Genomic DNA, 22,983 nt, shown 5'->3' on the forward strand with positions numbered 1-22,983 from the left:
AAGCTGGGACAAAGAACGGGCGCTCACTCCATTACACGGCGCTAGGGATTCGAACCACCTGATCGACAAGCTCAACGTCTTAGCCCCTGAGCCACCCCCACTAAATCTGAATTTATCTGCTCCGGTAGCCTCATGTTGGGAAGCAACTTTCCACAGAAGCTCCGTGCACGGAGGATGAGAGAAACTGGTAGTTCTCCACTTATGACCACGATTGAGCCCAGCACAACAATTTCTGTTGTTGTGAATTTTGACCCATTTTGCAACCTTTCTTGCCACAGTTGTTGTGAATCACTGCAATTGTTAAATTAGTAACACAGTTGTTAAGTGAATCTGGCATCTCCATTGACTTGGGTTGTCAGAGGTTCATAAAAGTTGGTCATATGACACTGCGACCGTTATAACTATGAGTCAGTTGCCAAGGGTCCGAATCAATCAATCATCTATCTATCTATCTATCTATCTATCTATCTATCTATCTATCTATCTATCTATCATCTCTCTCTATTATCTCTGTTCTATCTATCTATCTATCTATCTATCTATCTATCTATCTATCTATGATCAATCTATCATCAATCTCTCTCTCTCTATCATCTCTCTCCTATCTATCTATCTATCTATCTATCTATCTATCTATCTATCTATCTATCTATCTATCTATCTATCTATCTATCTATCTATCTCATCTATCTATCTATCTATCTATCTATCTATCTCTATCTATATCTATCTATCTATCTATCTATCTATCTATCTATCTATCTATCTATCTATCTATCTATCTATCTATTATCTACCTACCTACCTACCTACCTACCTACCTACCTACCTACCTACCTACCATCTCTCCTATATATCCATCCATCCATCTTATTTCTACATCTATATCTAATCTCTCCTTCTATATATGTGTGTGTGTTATATGGTAGGATAGATAGAATATAGATTAGATAGTTAGATAGATAAACATAGATGAAGATATATCTATTGTATATATATATGTATATATGTATTTGTTTTCATATACATATTTCGTATATATGTATATGTATATATGTATACGTATACATATACATATACATCATATACATATACATATACATATACATATACATCATATACATATACATATACATCATATACATATACATATACATCATATACATGTACATGTACATATACATGTACATGTACATGTACATATACATATACATATACATATACATGTATATATACATATACATATACATACACATACACATACATACATACATACATACATACATACATACATACATACATACATATATATATATATATATATATATATATATATATAAAACTATATATTACTATATAACAAATATGACAGAAAGATAACTTTTGGAAGTTGCATAGCGAGGCTCCACTTCTTTTAGCGCCAGTTTGCTGTTTTTCCGCATCTCCAAGGGGGAAAAAAAAGAAGGGGGGAAAAGAAGGGAAAGAAAGAAGGGAGAAAAAAAACCAGGCAATGAAAAAGACCAGAATGTTGAAAAACCTCAGAATGAATTAATGTAAAACCGTGAACGCGACCCGCCCTCGCTGCTTCAACGCCTTCCTGAGGTCGCCCCTTCCCCCCACTCTACCCTCTGAATAGCTCTACCGGCCGACAGACCCAAACCTCGCGAGAGCCGAAGAGGCTCAGCGCCCGCGGGACTCCCTTCGCGCGGGGCCGAGATTCCCTGCCTGCCCCCTCCCCACAGCCTCGGCTGCGCAGCTGTCGCGAGACTTGGGCGCCGAGCGCTCGCGAGACCGGAGGGCGCGGTCTCGCGGGACTTGGCTGAGGGGGTAGCAGCGGCGGCGGCGGGCAGCCGGAGCGCGATGGCGGCCGAGCGGGGCCGCTGGCGGCAGGAGGACCAGGACGCTCCGGGGCAGCGGCGGAGACGGCGGCAGCAGCAGCAGCACCAGCAGCAGCGCTCCAGGGCCGGGCTGAGGCGGCGGCCGAGAGGGGCGGGCCGGACCTGGCGGGGCGGCAGGGGCTGCTGAGGGGGACTCAGGCCTGCCGGGCGCCATGAGCCAAGGCAGCGGGAGCGGCGGCGGTGAGCCGGAGGCCAAGGCTCTCCACACCAAGAGGCTCTACCGGTGAGCGAACGCAAGAGCCCATCGTCCGGGGCCGGCTGGCCGGGCGCGACTCCAGGTCCCATCATCCCCCGCAGGCCAGGAAAGCCGGGGCGCATGGAGTGGGGGGCGGGGAGGGGGCAGAGAAAGGCCTCATCGCCCCCTTCTCTGCCCGCGTGTCAACCATGCGGGGACTCCAGCACCCATTATCCCCCGCGGAGCGAGAGCACGTGGGTCCCTCCCAGCCGGCAGAGGAGGATGGGTCCCCACGGGGAAGTGTATATATTGGGTGGGGGGGTGTTTGCGACTGCGGGTAGTCCTCGACTTAGCAGCGGTCCGTTTAGTGACCGAATTGAAAACGGCATTGGGGAAAAGGGGCCGTTTTTTCACACTTAACGACCGCTGGTCGTCTCTCCCTCCCCAGCCATCACGTGATCAAAAGAGGGGTGCTCATACGTATGACGGTTGCAGAGTCCCCGATGGGATCCCCTTTGGAGACCTTGGAGAAGCCCATGGGGGAAAGATTCGCTTAACAACTGCCCTCCTGGCTTCAAAATTGCAGTGATTCGCTTAACATGGCCAGCCAGGATCTAAAATGGGGCAAAACTCAGTAACATCAGTTGGGGGGGGATGAGAGAGAGAGAGATGTCCTCGACTTACAACGGTCCTTTAGTGACCATTCTTTACAACGGCATTGAAAGAGGGCTGTTTTTCACACTTAACGGCCGTTGCAGATTCGTTCCCCCTCCTCGATCACGTGATCAAAATAGGGGTACTCATATTTACGACGGTTGGGGATGTCATGGGATCCCCTTTGGAGGCCTTGGAGAAGCCTATGGGGGAAAACCCAGATTCGCTTAACGACCCCATGCTCCTGGCTTCAGAATTGCGATGATTTGCTTAATGGCTGCAGCCGGTGAGGACCTAAAATGGGGCAAAACTCATTTAGCAACATCAATTTTGTGTCTCTCTGTGTGTGATGTGTTTGGTTGCTTTTGGTTGTAAGTCGAGGACTGCTACGGAGCCAGCCAAGGTTGAGCAGTGCTTTTTGGTCATTACAGGTCCTGCTCACAAATGCAGCCGTGGAGGGTTGCAGGGACTGTCCCACCAGCGAAACACAGACCCATTTGAAACCCCCTCCCCATTGGCCCCAGCTAGCCCCCCTCCCCATTTACTCCTTGCCTATCCCCTAAATCGGCAGCTAATTTTTGTCCCTTTTCGTCACAGCTTCTGTGAAGGGAAAGGGTAAATGGAGAGTCTTGGGAGGGGGTCCTGGGTGCTTTGTGGGCTTGGCTGATTTCTTGTAAACGTTTCATGACCCAGCTAGGGAACATCATCAGTGCTAGAAGGGAGTGGGGCTGTGTAGCGAGGAGGAGGAGAACTAAGGGGTCTTTGGTGACCTCTGAGCTGGGTGGTTTTCTTGCAGACGTTTCATGACCTAACTAGGTAACATTGTCAGTGCTAGAAGGGAAAGGTGTTTGCAGAGAGGAGGAGGAAAGAGCAGGGCTAGAAGGGAGTGGGATTTGTGGAGAGGAGGAGGAAGAAGAAGAAGATGATGATGATCAGGACTAGAAGGGAGTGGGATTTGTGGAGAGGAAAAGGAGAGGAGGAGGAGAATATTGTGGGGTCCTTGGTGACCTCTGAGCTTGGTTGTTTTTTGCAGACGTTTCGTGACCCAAGTAAGTAACATCATCAGTGTTAGAAGGCAAGGAGGTTGTGGAGAGGAGGAGGAAATCTGGGGTCCTTGGGGTTCTCTGAGGAGGAAGAGGAGAAGGAGGGGGGAGGAGGAGGAGGAGAATACTGTGGGATCCTTGGTGACCTCTGAGCTTGGTTGTTTTTTGCAGACGTTTCATGACCCAAGTAAATAACATCATCAGTGTTAGAAGGGAGTGGGGGTTGTGGGGGAGGAGGAGGCTGTGGGGTTCTTAGTTGTCTCTGAGCTTGGTTGTTTTCTTGCAGGCGTTTCATGACCCAAACTAGGGAACATCATCAATACACTGACGTCATGACTTAGTTGGGAATCAAATGTCGGCAAGAAAACAAGCAAGCTCAGAGAGCACCAAGGACTCCATAGTCTCCCCCCCCCTTACAAACTCCACTCTCTTCTAGCACTGATGATGTCGTCTAGTTGGGTAATGAAACATCTGCAAGAAAACAACCAAGCTCAGAAGCCCCTCATTTCAACCCTGATCTACAAACATTCTCCTTTACTCCCTCAGGATTCCCTTGTGATCTCTGTGTCCCATGTGATGCTTCTCTTTGACTTTCCCATCTTGGACACCTAAAGAGATTTCATTCTTTTTAAAAAATATTTTATTTTTATTAAACAAAAACACACACAAAAAAAGAATCATCTTTCGTTACATCTTGTAGAAAGCCTGTCAATTGGTTACAGATACATTTCCTGCGTTTCTTCCACAATCATTACATATACTTCATTCAAATTGAGTTGTACATAGAGATTTCATTATTATTCATAGGCAGTGATGGCAGTTGTCGCCAGACACTTTTAGAGGCCCTCTCGGTTGCGGGGGGTGGGGGAGTCTGGAGGGCATGTTACGCTGGGTTAGAGGGCAGGCAACCCACAGGCCAGCAATCCTCCTTTAAGCCCACGCCACGGTTTGCCGGTTTGCCATGCTACGGCCAGCAAGAGAAATGTGCCATGTGCTCAGTGGTAATCAAGCAACTGAGCATCCCCCCCACACCCCTTTGATTCCGTGGGGATTCCCCAGACACCCTTCGCAGTAGGTAGTTCCCAAGGACTTTACCCACTTCCCTCAACTTCTTCAAGTGAATTCCTGTTCTTCTGTGTCCTCCAGTGGCATTCTCAGTTTCGGTTGAGAGGCTATTGTGCTCCTACTTTCCAGAAGTCTTAAAGCTAGAAGTATCTCCCCCCCCCCTCCCAAAATAAAACATACCATGACATGAATGTCAAGTCAAAGTTTTGACCCTTGCCTTGTAAGGACGACTTTGCAAAGGTTGCTTTTGATGCCGGTGTTTGAACAGACTGGGTGGCACAGTCTGGGTGGCTTGAGATCTGTCAGTTCTGGAGCGCTTGGATGGTGGCCATAGAGCTTGGCAGCTGGTGCCACTGTGAGGTCTTTTAATAGACCATGGCACATGGCTTGCTGTCTGCAAAGGAGCAGACCCAGCCAGTCCCTTCACATCAAGCAGTGTCGGTGCAAATCAGCAGTGTTCCTTCTTTGGGAAGGCAGAGAGCTTAGGTCCGTGATGGCACATGTGCCGGAAGTGGCACACAGAGCCATCTCTCCGAACACACCAGCTGTCGTCCGTTGCTCTTCTGGGTTCCGGCACACAGCTGGTCTTTGCGCATACGTGTGCACCATAAACTGGAAGGCCGGGTGACCAGCACACATTTGCACACCGGAAATTGGAAAGTCAGCTTCCCAGGGTGCCCATGCGCGGGGGGGAACTGCTCTTCTGGTTTCCAGTTCTCCCGCGAGTGCATGCCAGGGAGTTGGTCTTCCGGTTTCCGGCACCTTGTTCGCCAACACTGGCTTAGATTGTGCCCCCCAAAGATGTTTTTCCAAAAGGTAACTGAACTTCCTTGGAGTTTTTCCTTAAAAATGTTTTGTTTCTCATCCAAGAAGCTTCCCCAGCACTAGTTGCCTTTCAATCAGAACGGAAGAGGCTTCTCGGTTGAGAAACGAAACATTTCCAAGGGGGAAAAAAAAATCCCAAGACAATCCAGTTGCCTTTTGGAAAAACAAGTTTGGGACAACCATGAGCTGGATGATTGAAAATCTCCATAGTCAGATTGGATTGTGGCTTTTTCTTTGTCAACTGGAGCCGTTGCGGGAGGAGGAGGCTGATTTTATACATCCCTCCAGCTATGCATTCCAGAAGGGTGGCTGTATTAGATTCTGACGGTAAAACCCACAACTGCACACTAAGCTATAATGGTATACAAATTGCTATGAGTGAGTTCATGTAACACGCTGAGTAATAAAGCAAATTTTATTTCTATTGCATTGTTCTTATCTGCCCAACTTCCTCAAAGAGGAAGGACCCTTAGGAAAGAGAAACCCTCGACTCCGTTTGGGCAAAGTGATGGGTTTTGCTAAAGGTTGCTGGTTGCAGTAAAATTGGGCTAGAACTAAGATTCCCCCCACAAAAGTTACCAATTCCCCCCCCCCCCTCATCCCAACCCTCTGTCCCATGACCAGTTTGTCTTCAGCCAATGGAGAGCCATGCATTGAATTTTTTGGCTTATAAGACGCACCTAAATTTGGAAGAGGAAAACAACAACAACAAAAAAAGGTTTTTGGCCTATGCGCACCACATTTTCAGCCCTTTTGGGGGGCTTTTTTCTACCCATTTTTGAGGCTTTTTTGGCCCATTTGTGAGGCTTTTTTCAACCCATTTTCAAGGGTTTTTTGGGCCCATTTTTTCAAAAGGGGCTGAAAAAAGACCCGAAAATGGGGCGTGCAGAGGCAAAAGTAATGACTGGCAGGTGGGCGGGGCTTCGGCAATATTCGGTCTATAAGACACACAGACATTTTCACCCCCTTTGGAAGACAAAAAAGTGCATCTTACGGCCCGAAAAATACGCTGGGTGTTTAGAGAATCGCTGAGATGTTTGGGAAAACCCAAATTCCAAATTTGGCCTTGAAGACTGGCACAAACTGATTCTATGCCTCTTCATCAGGCCATCATCCCCCTTCCCTATTTCACATCCTCATGCATGTTTATTGCTCATTTGTCCCTCCCCAAGCTTTTGGTGGCAGAATGCTGGCAAGGCGCCAAGCTGAAGATGGCAGAACTGACATGTTCTGGGGGGGGCAGAGGGACTCTTGGGGTGTGTGTGTGTTATATCACAGCTTCACGTTATGCCTGAGCCCAATTTCGAATGGCAGCTTCTTCCTAACCTTGAATGCCTCCTGTGCTTTTTGTAGAGCTGTGGTTGAAGCAGTGCATCGATTGGATCTCATTCTTGGAAACAAGGCAGCTTATCAAGAAGTATTTAAGCCAGAGAACATCAGCCTGAGAAACAAGTAAGAAAGTTGGGCCTTTCTTTATTTCATGTTTTTTACCAGATGAATAACCTTGAAAGGACAGGAGGCAGCAGTCTTCACTCGAACGGAATAAGTCTGGGCAAAATATTGCTGGGGGAAATTTAGTTCCATTGAAATACAGATTATCATAAAAATGTCATATTCCTGTGTGGCAAAACTAGCTTGCTGTTCATTCCATTCCTTCCTTCCTTCCTTCCTTCCTTCCTTCCTTCCTTCCTTCATTCATTCATTCATTCAGAGCAGAGGATTCTGTCTAAGGCTCATATTCCGGAGGCTCAGCCTCAATGTAATTTCTTTGCACAGAATATGGTTTGGAAGCAGCTTCCACGGACGAGCAATTTAGTAACCTCGGGTCTAGATCCTGCTGTGCAAATTGAGTGGCCTCGATGGATGGGGAAGATATCTCCTGACCTATTAGCAGAATGCAGTTATAATTGCAGCTATCCTGCAGAGACATTGTGGCACAGTGGTTAGAAAGCAGGATGGCAGGGTAACTCTGCCCACTGCCAGCAGTTCGATCCTGACTGGCTCATGGTTGAGAGGGCTCAGAGAGGGCTGTAATGGACTGTGAAGTGGTGTATAAGTAAGCGCTATTGCTATCTTCCTTCCTTCATCCATCCATCCATCCATGGTGTGCAGTGGTTAGAATGAAGGATTGCGGGCTAATTCTACCAACTGCCAGAAGGTCGATCCTGACTGGCTCAAGGTTGACTCAGCCTTCCATCCTTCCCAGGTCGGTTAAAAGAAGACCCAGATTATTGAGGGTGAAAGGCTGACTCTGTAGAACACCCAGAGGGGGCTGTGATGGACTGTGAAGCGTATATAAGTGCTATTGTTTTGCCATTCCTGTTCTATTCTAATTCTACTCTGTTCTATTCTGAATTCTATTCTGTTTTATTCTATTCTATTGCTGTGGTGGTGCAGTGATTAGAATGCATTATTGCAGGCTAACTCTGCCCACTGCCAGCAGTTTGATTCTGACCTGCTCAAGTTTGACTGTGAAGTGGTGTATAAACCTTAAGTGCTATTGCTAGCTATTGCTATACAAGGGGCTTGTGCTTATGTGCCAAGGGATCTTGAAGTCATCCCACTAGCAGCTCATTTGTCACAGCAAAATCTGAGGAGGTGAGGTCCTTTTGGCTCAGACATACATACATACATACATACATACATACATACATACATACATATATACATATATACATATATACATAGAATGTATGTATGAATCAAGATCACGTGAAGTGTTAATACCACTTTATAATGCCTTGGTAAGGCCACGCTTGGAATACTGCATTCAGTTTTGGTCACCACGGTGTAGAAAAGATGTGGAGACTCTAGAAAGAGTGCAGAGAAGAGCAAGAAAGTGGATTAGGGGACTGGAGGCTAAAACATATGAAGAATGGTTGCAGGAACTGGGTATTTTTAATTTAATGAAAAGAAGGACTAGGGGAGACATGATAGCAGCCTTCCAATATCTCAGTGGTTGCCACAAAGAAGAGAGACTCCAGCTGTTCTCCAAAGGACCTGAGGGCGGAACAAGAAGCAATGGGTGGAAACTAATCAAGGAGAGAAGCAACTTAGAACTAAGGAGAAATTTCCTGACAGTGAGAACAATTAATCAGTGGAACAGAAATTGCCTCCAGAAGTTGCGAATGCCCCAACACTGGAAGTCTTTAAGAAGATGTTGGATAGCCATCTGTCTGGAATGGTATAGGGTTTCCTGACTAGGCAGGGGGTTGGACTAGAAGACCTCCAAGGTCCCTTCCAACTCTGCTATTGTATTGTATTGTATCATGTATGTATGTATGTATATGTATATGCGTGTGTGTATGAATATATGAATATATGATTATGACTAAAAAAAAAGTGATTTTGGGACAAATTGTAAGCAGTTTCTCTCTTCGCTCTTCCTTCCTGCCCCAGGCTCCGCGAACTGTGTGTGAAGCTGATGTTCCTGCACCCTGTTGACTATGGGAGGAAAGCGGAGGAATTGCTGTGGCGGAAAGTTTACTATGAAGTCATTCAGCTGATCAAAACAAATAAAAAGGTAGGCGATACATTCAGTCTTTATGTTGACAACGTACTTCGCTTGTGACCACAGCAATACTTCCATCCCCGGCTGTCGGCCTTCGTGGTTTGCTGTGCCCAGTCGCCATGGTCCCAGGGTTTGCACGGCTGTTTCTTTGAATACCCCTTGTTTGCTGTAGAGCAGAGTCCCAAAGCTTTCCTGCTTTGCAGAGAGGGGAGCCTTCCACAGGAGTGGCCGGCAAGCGCACATGCGCAGCTCCATCTGCACTCACGCACGCACACCACTCGTGCAGATGGAGCAGGTGGGCACTCGCTCGTACAAGCAGGGGTGCGTGCACACGTTCTTGTCCACTATTTCCAGGGGACCCGTGGCTTAAAGAACTAAAACAAGTGAGTCTCCTCCTAACCTCTTACCTGCTATGTTGGAGGCACTATTGGTCTTTTGCTTTGGGGTGAAATCTTACTTGGATTCCTTTAGAACCAAATCCTTTAGTGGCCCCTCAGTGGCTATTTTTCAGTTGCGATCTTTCCCCACAATTCAGACGCTTGGCAACTGGTTCATATTGGTGACCGTTGCTGTGTCCCAAGATTGTGCGATCCGCTTTTCCAACCTTCTGACAAGCAGAATAGCACCACAATTTTGAGAGGAGCTTCCGGTGGGGGTGGGAGGAGGAGGAGACAAGCACAGTGCTCCAGGAGAAGACTCTATGGCAAGGGGAGGGTTTTCCAGTTGTCTCCACAATTGATATGGCTTTTGGTTAGGACAGGTAGAGCAAAAAGTACGCCGTGCTAGGAGGAGACTCTATAGTGGGGGAACTGAACTTCCGGTCAGCTCCAGAATTTAACGCGGGGCTTCCGGTTAGGACCTTTGTGGCTCCCGGTGGTTTCTTTTCTGTGGGAAATGGGTCCAAATGGTTCTTTGAGTGTTTAAGTTTGCCGACCCCTGGTGTAGGTCATCTACTCCGGCCCCCACACACACACCTGCCCAAGCCGGAGACCCTACACCAGTGATGACAAACCTTTTTCTCCTCGGGTGCCAAAAGCGTGTGCGTGTGTGCCTACCCCCATAATTTAATCCCCCATCCTGTGCCCCCTGTGCATGCTTGCATGCCCCCCCCCCCACTTGCTGCCCCGTGTATGCGTGCACGGCTTTCTTGGAGCCTGAGGAGGGTGAAAACTGCCTCCTCCACTCCTCCAGAGGCCTGTTTTCCAACTTCCAGTGGGCCCGGTCGGTCTGTTTTTCGCCCTCCCCAGGCTCCAGAAGCTTTCTAGGAGCCTGGGGAGGGTGAAAAACAGCCCAACAGGCAAACCGGAAGTTCGGGAACAGACTTCCAGTTTGAGTGTTGGTGGTTTTTCACTCTCCGGAGGCTTCAGGGATGCCTCCGGAGGGTGGAAAACGGCTGAAAATCAAGGCCGAAAATCAGCTGGCTCTTAGAAATGGCTCTGCGTGCCACCTGTGGTTGCCATCACAGCCCTACACCAGTTCTGAGGGACAACAGCCCAATTCTTGAAAGCGAGGCCAATAGGGAAGCCAGGTTCCCTTAAAAACCAGCTTACTAACTTTTCTCAACTGCAGTGATTCACTTACCAACTGTGGCAAGAAAGGTTGTAAAAGGGGGCGAACTCCGTTAACGAAGGGTCTCGCTTAACGACAGACGTTTTAGGGCTCCATTGTGGTCGTAAGACGAGGGAGCTACAGCTAGGCCCTAACTTGTTCTCTCTCTCCCCCACCCGCAGCACATTCATAGCCGGAGCAGCCTCGAGTGCGCTTACCGGACTCACCTGATTGCTGGCATCGGGTTTTACCAGCACCTGCTTCTCTACATTCAGTCTCACTATCAGCTGGAGTTGCAGTGCTGCATCGACTGGACTCACGTGACGGATCCCCTGATAGGTCAGTGCTTCTCACGATTTGACCCCTCTGCAAGAACATCTCTTTGACCCCCCCACCCCAGCCTATTTATGCTTCTGCGGCCAAGACTAACAGAGTTGCAAGGGACTTTGGAGGTCCTGCAGTCCAGCCCCCTCCTCAAGCATTCCTGTACCGTTTCAGGTCTTTTTTTTAAAAAAAAAAAACCTCCAGTGATGGATGGGGCAGCCACAACCTCTGAACGCCAGGCATTCCACCTGATTCTCCTCATTGTCAGGACATTTCCCCTTGGTTCTCTCCTCGATTGGTTTCCCCATCTGTTTCTTCAAAGAGAGAAGCAACCTGTAATTAAGGAGAATCTAGGGAAGATGGAAGAGAAAGAAAAGAAGGAAAGAAAAAGAAAGAGGGAGGGAGGGAAGGAGGAAAGGAAGGAAGGAAGAAAGGAAGGAGAAGCAATCTGGAATTCAGGAGAAACTTCCTAACAGTGAGGACAATTCACCAGTGGAACAGATGGCCACCAGAAGTTGTGGGGGCTCCATCACCGGAGGTTTTCAAGAAGAGACTGGACAGTCGCTTGTCTGAGATTGTATACCGTATTTTTTGGAGTATAGGATGCACCTTCCCTCCCCCCCAAATAGCGTGGAAATGTTGGTGTGTCTTATACACCGAATACAGCCATTTTTGGCCTCCTGAAGTCCCGCCTCCACATTCCATTTTTGTGAATGAGCCATTTTTTTGCCTCCCCTCAGGCCCCAGCAGCCCTCTTCAGGCTTCAGCAAGGCTGGGGGAAGGGGAAAACGGCGATTTTGCCTTTCCCCAGCCCCTAGAAGCACTCTGTAGGCTTCAGCAGAGCTGGAGAAAGGGGAAAATGCCCCCTTTTTAGTGAAAAATGGTGTTTTTGCCTCCCCCCAGCCCTGCTGAAGGCTGCAGAGTGCTCCTGGGGGCCGGGGAGGAGAAAAAAGTTTTTTCCTTACTTACCTCTTCGAAATCTTGGTGTGTCTTATAGTCCGAAAATACGGTAGGTTCTCCTGCCTGAGCAGGGGACTGGACTAGAAGACCTCCAAGGTCCCTCCCAGCTCCCTTTCTTTTCCTTTTCCTTTCCCCTTTTTCCTTTCCTTCTTTCCTTTCCCTGCCTCCTGGTGCTTCGGAAAGTAGGTTGACCCTCATCTTTGTGGCAGCCCCTCAAACACTGGAACATTGCTATCATGTCCCTTCCCTGGAGTGACAGGATAGCAGTGAGAAGCACGCTTGAATTGTTTTTCCTGAAGGAACATTTGTGTCAGATCTGCCACCTTCTCTATGCCCTACTAAGCTTGCTGGCACATCCTGTCATAAATGTGTGTGTTTGTGTGTGTGTTTGTGTGTGTGTGTGTGTGTAGGTCGAATAGTAAAAGGGGAAGATGTACAGAAAGACAGGAGATGAATGCATATGGGGGTGGGTGGGAATGGCGCTTACAGGAACCAGACGTATTAAACAAAACATCACACCGGCATGCTATTGGACAATTATAATACAATACATTAGCAGAGATGGAAAGGACCTTGGAGGTCTTCTAGTCCAACCCCCTGCCTAGGCAGGAAATCCTATACTGTTTCACACAAATGGCTATCCAACATCTTCTTAAAGACTTCCAGTGTTGGGGCATTCACAACTTGTGGAGGCAACTTCTGTTCCACTGATTAATTGTTCTCACTGTCAGGAAATTTCTCCTCAGTTCTAAGTTGCTTCTCTCCTTGATTAGTTTCCACCCATTGCTTCTTGTTCTACCCTCAGGTGCCTTAGAGAATAATTTGACTCCCTCTTCTTTGGGGCAGCCCCTGAGATATTGGAAGGCTGCTATCATGTCTCCCCTAGTCCTTCTTTTCATTAAATTAGAAATACCCAGTTCCTGCAACCGTTCTTCATATGTTTTAGTCTCCAGTCCCCTAATCCCCTTTGTTGCTCTTCTCTGAGCTCTTTCTAGAGTCTGCACATCTTTTCTACATCGTGGCGACCAAAACTGAATACAGTATGATGATGATCAAGGAGGGGAGGGCCACGAACAAGGGAAAACTTGGTAGCTGTCTTTGTGTGGGGAACAGCTTGCAACTACTAATCCTCAGTAAGACAACCTGCCAATTCAATCCCATAACAACCGTGTCACCAAGTTACCACTGCAGTGCTTCACTGAACAGCTGCGGAAAGAAAGGTCATAAAATTAATAGAGCCTCACTTAGCAAACCAGGCTTTTGGGCTCAGTTATGGTCATAAAGTCAAGGACTACTTGTACTTTGCAGTTATACTTTTTCCTTTTATTCCCTTGAGAAAAGAAATCATTTAAAAAACATTTTGCATAGTGGAAGTTCTTGCATAGTGAATAGGCCACAGTAGTGAGCCCAGTTGAAATATTGCTTCCAGTTCTAGTTGCCACGATACAAAAAAAATGCTGAAACCCTGGAAAGAATGCAGAAAGATGGCAAAAAAAATTCTGGAGGCTGAATCGTATGATGAACGCTTGAGGGAGCCAAGTATGGCTAACTTATTAAAGTGTATTGGCCCGCCAGCAGAGCTGGCAGCAGATTCGAACAGTGAGGAGGTTGGGGAGGAACCCTGGCCAGTCCTGGAGTCTGGGGAAGGCTCTAATGAGGGCTCTGTGTTGGAGGCAGAGCTGTATGCCAGTTATCAGCTGTGTTCCGAGTCAGACATCAGTGAGGCAGAAGAACAGCTGGAGCCTGTTCCCAGTGTGCACCTGCGCAGAGCGGCCAGACGAAGGGAACAGCTAAAGAACAGGGGTCGACTTGGGAGGAAGGCCACAGGTGGACGATGAATGGCCCCTCCCAGAGGGAATAAAAGAGGAGCAAAGGGGGAGTGGAGCTTGCAGGAGACCATTAGTTCATTCCTGCATTCTTGCATCTGAAAGATATCGGCCTGGCCACTCTCCAAGCCTGATAAAAGTCAGTAAGTGTGACCTATCTTGAAAGACTGTGGGAGAGGAGAGACTTTGCTGGAGAGAAATTCACCGTCAATTAAATAAAAGGGGTTTATCGGGACGAGGACTCGGCTTCGTTCTACTGGGGAAGCCTAGGTCAGAACACAAAGGGAAGAAGTAGAAGTGACACAGTACTGGTCTTCCAGTAGAGTGCCACAGAGAAGGGGGGGGGTCAATTTATTCTCCAGAGCCCCTGAGGGCAGAACAAGAAGCAGCAGGTGGAAGGCTGCTTTCTCAGAGAGAAAGATCTCACCTGGGACTAAGGAGCAATTTCCTGACGGTGAGAACTGTTGACCAGTGGAACCGTTTGCCTCCTGGCATTGTGGGCTGAAAAGATTGGACAGCTCTATTTCTCGGGATGCAGTCAGGTCTCCTCCCTTGTGCAGGGAGTTGGACTAGAACAGGGGTGTCCAACTCAATTTCATTAGGGCCGCATCAGGGTTATGTTTAACTTTGGGGGGGGCGGGGGTGAGCGTGACCAGCTTGATGTCACTCATGCCGGGGGTGCCTGGGGTGGACCGAGTGTTCTTGCCAGCGAAAATGGGCTCCCATTTTTGGCTGCGACGGCCTCCTGCAGCCATCTACCAGTGAAAACAGAGTTTGGGGGGACACACGTGGCCCTCGCAGGCTGTGTTTCCGGCTGCGATGGCCTCCTGCAATCCTCCGCCAGTGAAAATGTAGCTCAAGAGGGGCCACATGCAGCCCTCCCGTGCTCCGTTTTCGCTGGCAAAAGCACCACAGGCCGGCCCTTCACTATTTCCAGGGTGGTGCCAGGGTGCCTTGAGTTTGACCCCTCTGGACTAGCAGCTCCATTTCAGCTCTATGATTCTATGATGTATAATGAAACAGAGTTGAAATTTCAAGGTGGACAGTTGGTAACAGCAAAAATAAATCCATGTAAATTGTGAAATATACCGAAATTATTTTCACTTGTGGTTTGTGCGGGGGGGGCACTCGGTTTTCTGTTGGGTAGATATCTTTTTTTTGAAAGACGGCTACTATTTCAGATAATTTTGATGTCAGTATTAGAACGGCATGCAATTTGATCTGTTTGTTTAATTTTTAAACAGTTTTTAAAATTTAACTTTAACATGAAGGTTATGCAGACACGGCCCTTCTTGGGATTTAATGCATATTATCTTGCTCTTGGTTTCTAACAATTGCAGTTTGGTATTGGATTGTAAGGCCTTTGTTGGACAACAAAATAATAATAATAATAATTGACAGCTTAAGCCAGTGTTTCTCAACCTTGGCGACTTTCAGTCCTGTGGACTTCAACTCCCAGAATTCCCCCAGCCAGCTATGCTGGCTGGGGGATTCTGGGAGTTGAAGTCCAAAGGACTGAAAGTCGCCAAGGTTCAGAAACACTGGCTTAAAAGTTCTCCTAAATCAAATAATTGGGAGCTGGTAACCCAAAGAAATAATTTTGCATGACAATTCTAAGGATGGCTATTTAAGCTATCTCACCGTAGCTTCTAATTTAATTGGACAGTTGTTAGGTGCAGCTTTAAAGGTGGGAGGGAATGAATTTTATCATTATGTTTCTTAATCTCAGCTTTATTGCAACGGCCCGAGTTTCCTCGACAGTTTTAAGCAAGATAGACATTTCCAGATTAAAAATTGCCTCGGTTTCGTGATTAGGTAACTGCTAATCACATTTGCGCATTTTCAGCCCTCGGCTGGTGGGAATCTGTCAGACTGTCGCCTTGCTAGATGACAAGTGTCCTTGACAACCGTTGCTGTGAGCATCTCCCTGGCATTACTGTAGAGTTGACGGGGCGCGTTTAACAATTTTCAAGCCCACGCTCGACTTCTTCGCTTCTTTGTGTCCTGGTTACACCTTATAGGGACATGGTGGTCGATCAGAAAGTTCGGCAGTTTGGCGGTTCGAATCCCTAGCGCAGTGTAACAGAGTGAGCTCACGTTCCTTGTCCCAGCTTCTGCCAACCTAGCAGTTTGAAAGCACGTAAAAAATGCAAGTAGGAAAACAGGGACCACCTTTGGTGGGAAGGGAACAGCGTTCCGTGCGCCTCCGGCGTTGAGTCCTGCCGGCCACATGACCACGGAGACGTCTTCTGATAGCACTGGCTCTTCTGCTTTGAAACGGGGATGAGATGAAATGGAGGCGCCCCCTAGAATCAGGAACGACTAGCAGATATGTGCAAGGGGAACCTTTACTTTTTCCTTACACCTTAAAATCTCATCCACATCTCCGTAAAAGCCCTTGACTGCCCCGAAAGTGAGTTTTAATCTCCCAAAAATGTGACAACACACCTCAAAGGAGCCCATTTTAAGAAAACCTTCAGGCCAGCTTTTCCCAAGCTGATTCCCCCCGCCCCCCCCCCCCCAAGATGTGTAACTCATCAGGCAGCAAACTACAAAAATAAAAATGAGAATTCTCACTCTTCAAATGAGAACAAATGAAGGCTGCTGATTTTGTGGCGTGTTCACAGCCCTGGCAGTTAAATTTATGACACCGTTATCTTCGATTATAAATGATGTCATGCAAATTTATGAAGGGCACATTGACACAACTGGCTGAACTGAAACCGAGCCACAGTTTCATGGCTGAGACTTGTGCATGAGCCATTCCTGTGTGAGTCCCGCTCTGTTCCCTTGTGTTAAGGCTTCCTTTGAGTTTGCCCTCCCCTCCCCCCCTTTTTTCTGGGCTTAAGATGCTCCTAACCATTTTTAAATCGTACATTTTGCAGGTGGAAGGCACACATGACAATAAGTAGCCTCGCTAACCTTGCTTGCATCCTGCCATAAAAATGGAGGGAGGGTGGTTACAATAATTTTGGGAACGTGTGCAGGAGGCTGAAAGGGAGTGGGTGGGAGGGAATGGCACTGATGGGAACCAGAGGTGTTAAACCGCATTGATCCAGCCACCCAAGGATGCCTGGCCTGGGAAAGAATGTGAAGCTGTTTCAAGATGCAGCACTTTCGAAAGCATCGTACCGGGTTGCTATTGGACAACGACCATGTGGTCAAAGGGGAGAGGACCATGGAAGGGGAAAACCTGTGCGCAGGAATACTCAGTTCTAAGGATAAAAGCAGGAATATCGCTTCAATTCTTAGTAAAAGAACCCATCATGCCAATCAAATGGAGTCGAGGGTCTTTCTTTCCTAGGAGCCTAGCTTGGGCAGGTCTGACAGTGAGCCATAATAAGCAAAAGTCCTTTGTGAGGGTAACTGCTAATTGTTGGCTGTCTTGAATTTTCCAGCACTTTGCTTTTAACACTATTGCCACCCTTCTCCCACAGGTTGCAAGAAGCCAGTCTCTGCATCAGAGAAGGAGATGGACTGGGCTCAGATCGCCTGCCACCGATGTCTGGTCTACCTGGGGGATTTAGGTGAGAGAGCATTTTCCTGGGATAAAGTCCTGCGGCTTGGATTTATTTGAAATCAGGTGGGGTGGGGGGGAAGCCCTATCTAAGTAGCAGACCTACTCAGGTGGCTAAGACGCTGAGGTTGTCGATCAGAAATCTTGGCGGTTCCAGTGGTTCGAATACCTAGCACGGCGTTAAGGAGTGAGCTCCCGTTGCTTGTCCCAGCTTCTGCCACCCTAGCAGTTTGAAAAATACAAGTAGAAAAATAGGAACCACCTTTGGTGGGAAGGGAGCAGCGTTCCGTGCACCTTCGGTGTTGAGTCCTGCTGGCCACATGACCCCGGAGACATCTTCGGACAGCGCTGGCTCTTCGGCTTTGGAACAGAGATGAGCAGCGCCCCCTAGAGTCAGGAACGACCAGCACAGATGTGCGAGGGGAGCCTTTACCTTAAGTAGCAGACCATATAGGTTGTGATAACCAAAGTTTGAGATGAGCCCCTTGCGAGTTCGATTTTACTTTTCAAATGCGTTTTGAGGATTAGGAATTCCCAACTGTCTGAAGCATTTCCAGATACTCCGCTACCTAAAAAGGATTAGTATATTTTCCTTTCAGTTGGGTATCGTTCTCCCGTGCTAGTTAATGACTGCCATAAAGTAATTTATTTCCTTTCAGTCAGGTGGTCTAAAGCAGTGTTTCTCAACCTTGGCAACTTGAAGATGTCCGGACTTCAACTCCCAGAATTCCCCAGCCAGCAAATGCTGGCTGGGGAATTCTGGGAGTTGAAGTCCGGACATCTTCAAGTTGCTAAGGTTGAGAAACACTGGTCTAAAGCTCCCTTGTTCCATTCTTCCCCATAAAACCGAATCAAGCACCCTCGGTTGCGTATCCTCCTAATTGTCTTCCTGAAGGCTTCTGTGTATCTTTTGTCCCTTATCAGCTCGATATCAGAATGAATTGGCAGGCGTAGACACAGAATTGCTGGCTGAAAGGTTCTACTATCAAGCGCTCTCTGTCGCCCCACAAATTGGTGAGTATTTAGCCGTCCGACAAGCACACACGCACAGCTGTGGTGGGTTACAGCCAGCATGCCCCAGTACGGGCGTACCAGTGCCTGCTGGGAGCATCAGGTACCGTTCCGGTATGGTGCTTTGGAAGGCTCACCCGCCCGCCCACCTGTGTTCCTTACCTGTATTTGACCCGGCCCCATCACAGAGTACTGGTTGCGATGGGATCTGGAACCCACCACTGACGTACCATCAAACACGCACTTGTCTATTTTATAACTAAATAGAATAGGAGTCAGCAACTTATCTAAGCTTTTTTTTTTTTTGCAAATTTTTATTTTTAAACATAAAAACAAAAAAAAAATTCTCATCCATTACATACAGCATGTCGTTTGGTTACAAGTGTTTTTGCATCCATATTCTGAATTACATTTACAATCTCAGATCTTCCATCTAATATAACTAAATACCTCCCTTTCATTATACAACATATATTCAGTTACGATTAATTTTTTTTTTCTTTTCAATAATTCCCTTACATTCTTGATTGTCTGTTTAATAACAATATACCTTTATATAATCACTTATCCCATTCTGAATATTTTTACAATATAAAAAAGATTTACCAGCTATTTATATTTGTATATCACTGTTTTCAATTATGTATAATCCCACCAATCATCTATCGAGTATGATGCTTATGTTCATTATTGTCCTTGTACATCATACATTCAAACAAAGATGTTATTCCTTCATTTTTCAACAAGGTATTCCAAATAGTCACTTCATATATCAGATCGCACAGGGTAGGCCTCCTCCGAATTCCATCCGCCAGTCAGTGCCGACTGGCGACTACGCGGAGGAGAGCCTTCTCAGTTGCAGCTCCGACGCTATGGAACAATCTCCCCGTGGAGATCCGCACCCTCACCACCGCCCAGGCCTTCCGCACAGCCCTTAAGATCTGGCTATCCCGTCAGGCCTGGGGATAAAAAATCTTAGTTCGTCCCCTCCCGAATGATGAATGAATGTTGTGCTCTATTTTTAATATTATGTATTGTCTTATGTTTTTTTGTCTTTGTATCCCCTTTCCCGTGCTTTGTAAGCCGCCCTGAGTCCCCTCAGGGAAAAGGGCGGCCTATAAATTATAATAAACATTCTAAACATATATACACCAATTTTTAATTATGTCAAAAAGGAAAACCAGGACCAATGTAGTAAACAAACGATCTCTCCAAAATTCGGCTCTGCAGGTAGTCCTCGACTTACAACAGTTCATATAGCGGCCGTTTGAAGTTACAGCGGCACTGGAAAAAGTGACTCAGGGCCGTTTTTCACACTTAACGACCATGGCAGCATCCCCATGGTCACCTGATTTATATTCAGATACTTGGCAACTGACTCATATTAATGACGGCGCGGTGTCCCGTGTGTGTGTGTGTGTGTCACGAGATCCCGTTTGGCGAACGTCTGGCGAGCCAAGTCACTGGGGAAGCCTGATTCACTTAACGACCGGGCAGTTAAGTTATAAACTGCAGCGATTCACTTAGCAACCATGGCAAGAAAAGTCATACAATGGTGGCAAAGCTCACTTAACCAATGTCTCACTTAACAACAGAAAGTTTGGGCTCAATTGTGGTCGTACGTTGAGGACTACCTGTACTTAACGGCGGTTGTAGCATCCCGGGGGGGGAGGGGTGTCCCATCATCGGCATTTGCAACCTTCTGACAAGCAAATCCAATGGGGGAAGCTGGGTTTGATTAACGACCGCATGATTCACTTAACAACTGCAGTGATTTGCTTAATAACCATGCACAGTCAATGGGGGAAGCTGGGTTTGATTAACAACTATGTAACTCGCTTAAGAACCGCAGCGATTTGCTTCCCAACCGGGGCAAAAAAAAGGTCATAAAATCAGTTGTGTTTCACTTAACAACCACATTACTGAACAATGGAAATTCGGGTCCCAATTTTGGTTGTAAGTCGAGGACGATCTGTCCTGCTTTCGTGCCATAGTAGAACGTTAGCATTGAATTGGGCATTGGGTCCTATGCACATCCTTGGCCCAGGACGCTCTGCTTTAAACGCAGAACCTCTTGTGATTGTGAAGAATAACTTTGGAAACACGCACTAGATGTTTGTGTCTTTAGGTTGTGTCATAATGGATTGTGTTTGCTTTGTTTTCTGTCTTTGGGGGGCAGGGATGCCTTTTAACCAACTTGGGACCCTGGCTGGGAGTAAATACTACAATGTGGAAGCTACTTATTGCTACTTGCGCTGGTAAGTGTAATAATTTATAAAAGGCAACTGCCCTTATTTTATTAGTCTAAAAAGAAAGAAGAATAGGGGGGGGGGACATGATAGCAGTCTTCCAGTATTTGAGGGGTCAGGTGCAGAGATGCGAAGACAAAAGATGACCTTGGCTTTCTAGAAAGGAATGTTGTTATGGCTGCATAGCATCTCACTTCGTGAAATCCCACCTCCCATTTTCCCACCATAGGAAATGCATAGTAGAATAATAGAAAGTGCCAAAGATCCAAAAGAAAAGATGGCTGCAGCCTGACGGAGGGAGGGGAAGGGGGGAGGGGGAAGGAAGAGAGGAAAGGGAAAAGAAAGAGACAGGTTTGAGGAAGGAAGGGACGGAGGGAAGGAGTAGAGGAAGGAAAGGGAGGGAGAGAGAGGGAAAGAAGGAAGAAAAGGGAGGGAAGGAAGGAAGAAAGGGGAGGGAAGGAGAGAGGAAGGAAGGGGGGAGCAAGGAAAGGAGAAAGGGATAGAGAAAGGAAGAAGGAAAGAAGAGGACAAGAGGGAATGAAGTAAAGAAGGGAGGAAGAAGATGTCTTCCTTGAATAAATTGACCGCAGCAGCTGATTTATTCTGACCTTTAATTCTGTGTTAAACATCTTGCCAGGCACAAAGTCTTTAAAAAAGAATTAAATCTGTTCTTTTGAGAGTCCAATTGAGGCAATAATTCTGCTCCCGGGGCTCCCTTCTCTTTAGCATCCAGTCGGAAGTGTCCTTTGAAGGCGCCTATGGGAACCTCAAGCGCCTCTACGACAAGGCGGCCAAAATGTATCACCAGCTGAAGAAAAGCGAGAACCGGAAGTTGTCCTCAAGCAAAAAAAGGTGAGAAGGCAGCCCCCCCCCTCCCCGGAGGCCCTCAAGGATGACTCGCCATCCTGGCAGCGTTCAGAGGCGGACGCAAACTGGATATGGCCAGTCAGTAATCAGATGGGCAGCTCCCGCTGTAGTTGGGCCCTGAAGACGGTTGATCCAGCCCAAACCTATTTAAACCTGCCATTCTTTAACTCACTTCCATGGCTGAAGACATCGCTAGAGGGTGGTGGCGGTGGGGTGGAGGGGCTTTGCAGTGGTTTTCAAGCTTGACTACTCTTAAGATGGGTGGACTTCTATTATAAAAAAGAAGAAGTATATCAAGTGGTTACAACATGCTTTGGTGCTTCTCTTCCATGGGACCTCTGGGAGTTGAAGTCCACCCATCTTAAAGTTGCCACGGATGGACGAATATTGGTGTGGGGAGGGATGGAGGTTCTCCGCCATCCAGGTCCTGGTTGTCCCGAAGGTGCTTTTTTTTTCAAGAGGCAAATGGACTTTTCTTGTTTTTCTTTTGAAGATGTTTCACTTCTCATTCAAGAAGCTTCTTCAGCTCTGAGAAGTGAAATGTCTTCAAAGAAAAACCAGGAAAGTTTCATTCCCTCTTGAAAAAAGCATCTTTGGGGCTTGGGGGGGGGGGAAATCAAATTTGAAACACACTTGCTTTAGAGCTTAAAGTGAAACCCATCCAGCTTACCCACTTGGCTTGTGCTGACAATTTGCAGAAAATTCACCTGGCTCAATGATAGTGGGAAGTGAGGAGAAGGGCTCCTTTGAACCGACTTAAAATTGTTTCTGTTTTATATCCTTGTTCTGGCTAATGCTAAACCATAAATTTATACAAGGAAGCCCTGGAGGGGGCAGTGAGATTAGACTTGCTTCGGGCAGCCGAAGTTTCGCTCCAAGAAAACCAGCTTATTTGGCAGAAAACAGTCCTCGTATGTGCAGAGATGTACAGTTAGTCCTCATAGTTCATTTAGTTACCGTTCAAAGTTACCACAGAGACTTAAAATCATTTTTTCACCCTTAACGGCCGTTGCAGCATTCCCACAGTCACCAGATGAAAATTCAGACAACTTCACAACTGGTTCATATTTATGATTGTCCCCTTCGACGATCTTCTGACAAGCAAATTCAATAGGGAAGCCAGATTCATTTAACAACCCAACCACTATTTGCATAACTGCAGGGATTCACTTAACCACTGGGTCAAGAAAGGTCATAAAATGGGGCAAAACTCGCCAAGATTTCTCTCCAGTCATTTTTTTTCCTTGCCAGAAGCAATTAAACGAATGAAAAATTCACGCAGTTGGTTTGACTCGTATCAAAACCTACTAAATGCTACCCCCCCTTTTTTTTTCCTTCCCCACCCTCCAATTTGGCAGTTGCAAAGACATTTTTTAAATGCTTTATTTATTTTATTTATATAACATTCAATCTTCATCGAACTGTGTGTGACCTGGGTACTGTTATTTTTAAACAATCACAATCCTCACATTTGCTGCAATATTCATCACAGTAATATTGATAATATAAT

At 46.9% G+C, this 22,983-nt stretch overlaps 1 protein-coding gene across 1 annotated transcript in view; it reads left to right on the forward strand.

The window, feature by feature from the left end:
• The first annotated feature begins 1,813 nt into the window (after window positions 1-1,813).
• Window positions 1,814-22,983, forward strand: part of SMG5 (SMG5 nonsense mediated mRNA decay factor) — a 50,807-nt gene continuing 29,637 nt past the window's right edge. Inside the window, exons 1-8 of the mRNA XM_087705363.1 lie at window positions 1,814-2,121; window positions 7,014-7,112; window positions 9,060-9,183; window positions 10,902-11,058; window positions 17,267-17,356; window positions 18,271-18,360; window positions 20,537-20,615; window positions 21,333-21,458. Coding sequence (XP_087561489.1) covers window positions 2,051-2,121; window positions 7,014-7,112; window positions 9,060-9,183; window positions 10,902-11,058; window positions 17,267-17,356; window positions 18,271-18,360; window positions 20,537-20,615; window positions 21,333-21,458 — 836 coding nt within the window. The 5' untranslated portion in view covers window positions 1,814-2,050. The remainder of the gene's footprint in view (window positions 2,122-7,013; window positions 7,113-9,059; window positions 9,184-10,901; window positions 11,059-17,266; window positions 17,357-18,270; window positions 18,361-20,536; window positions 20,616-21,332; window positions 21,459-22,983) is intronic.

This window comes from Thamnophis sirtalis, unplaced genomic scaffold (genome assembly GCF_051295495.1).
Source record: "Thamnophis sirtalis isolate CommonGarterSnake01/CBP01778 unplaced genomic scaffold, rThaSir2_p1.2 scaffold_2, whole genome shotgun sequence".
Classification (NCBI taxonomy): Eukaryota; Metazoa; Chordata; class Lepidosauria; order Squamata; family Natricidae; genus Thamnophis; species Thamnophis sirtalis.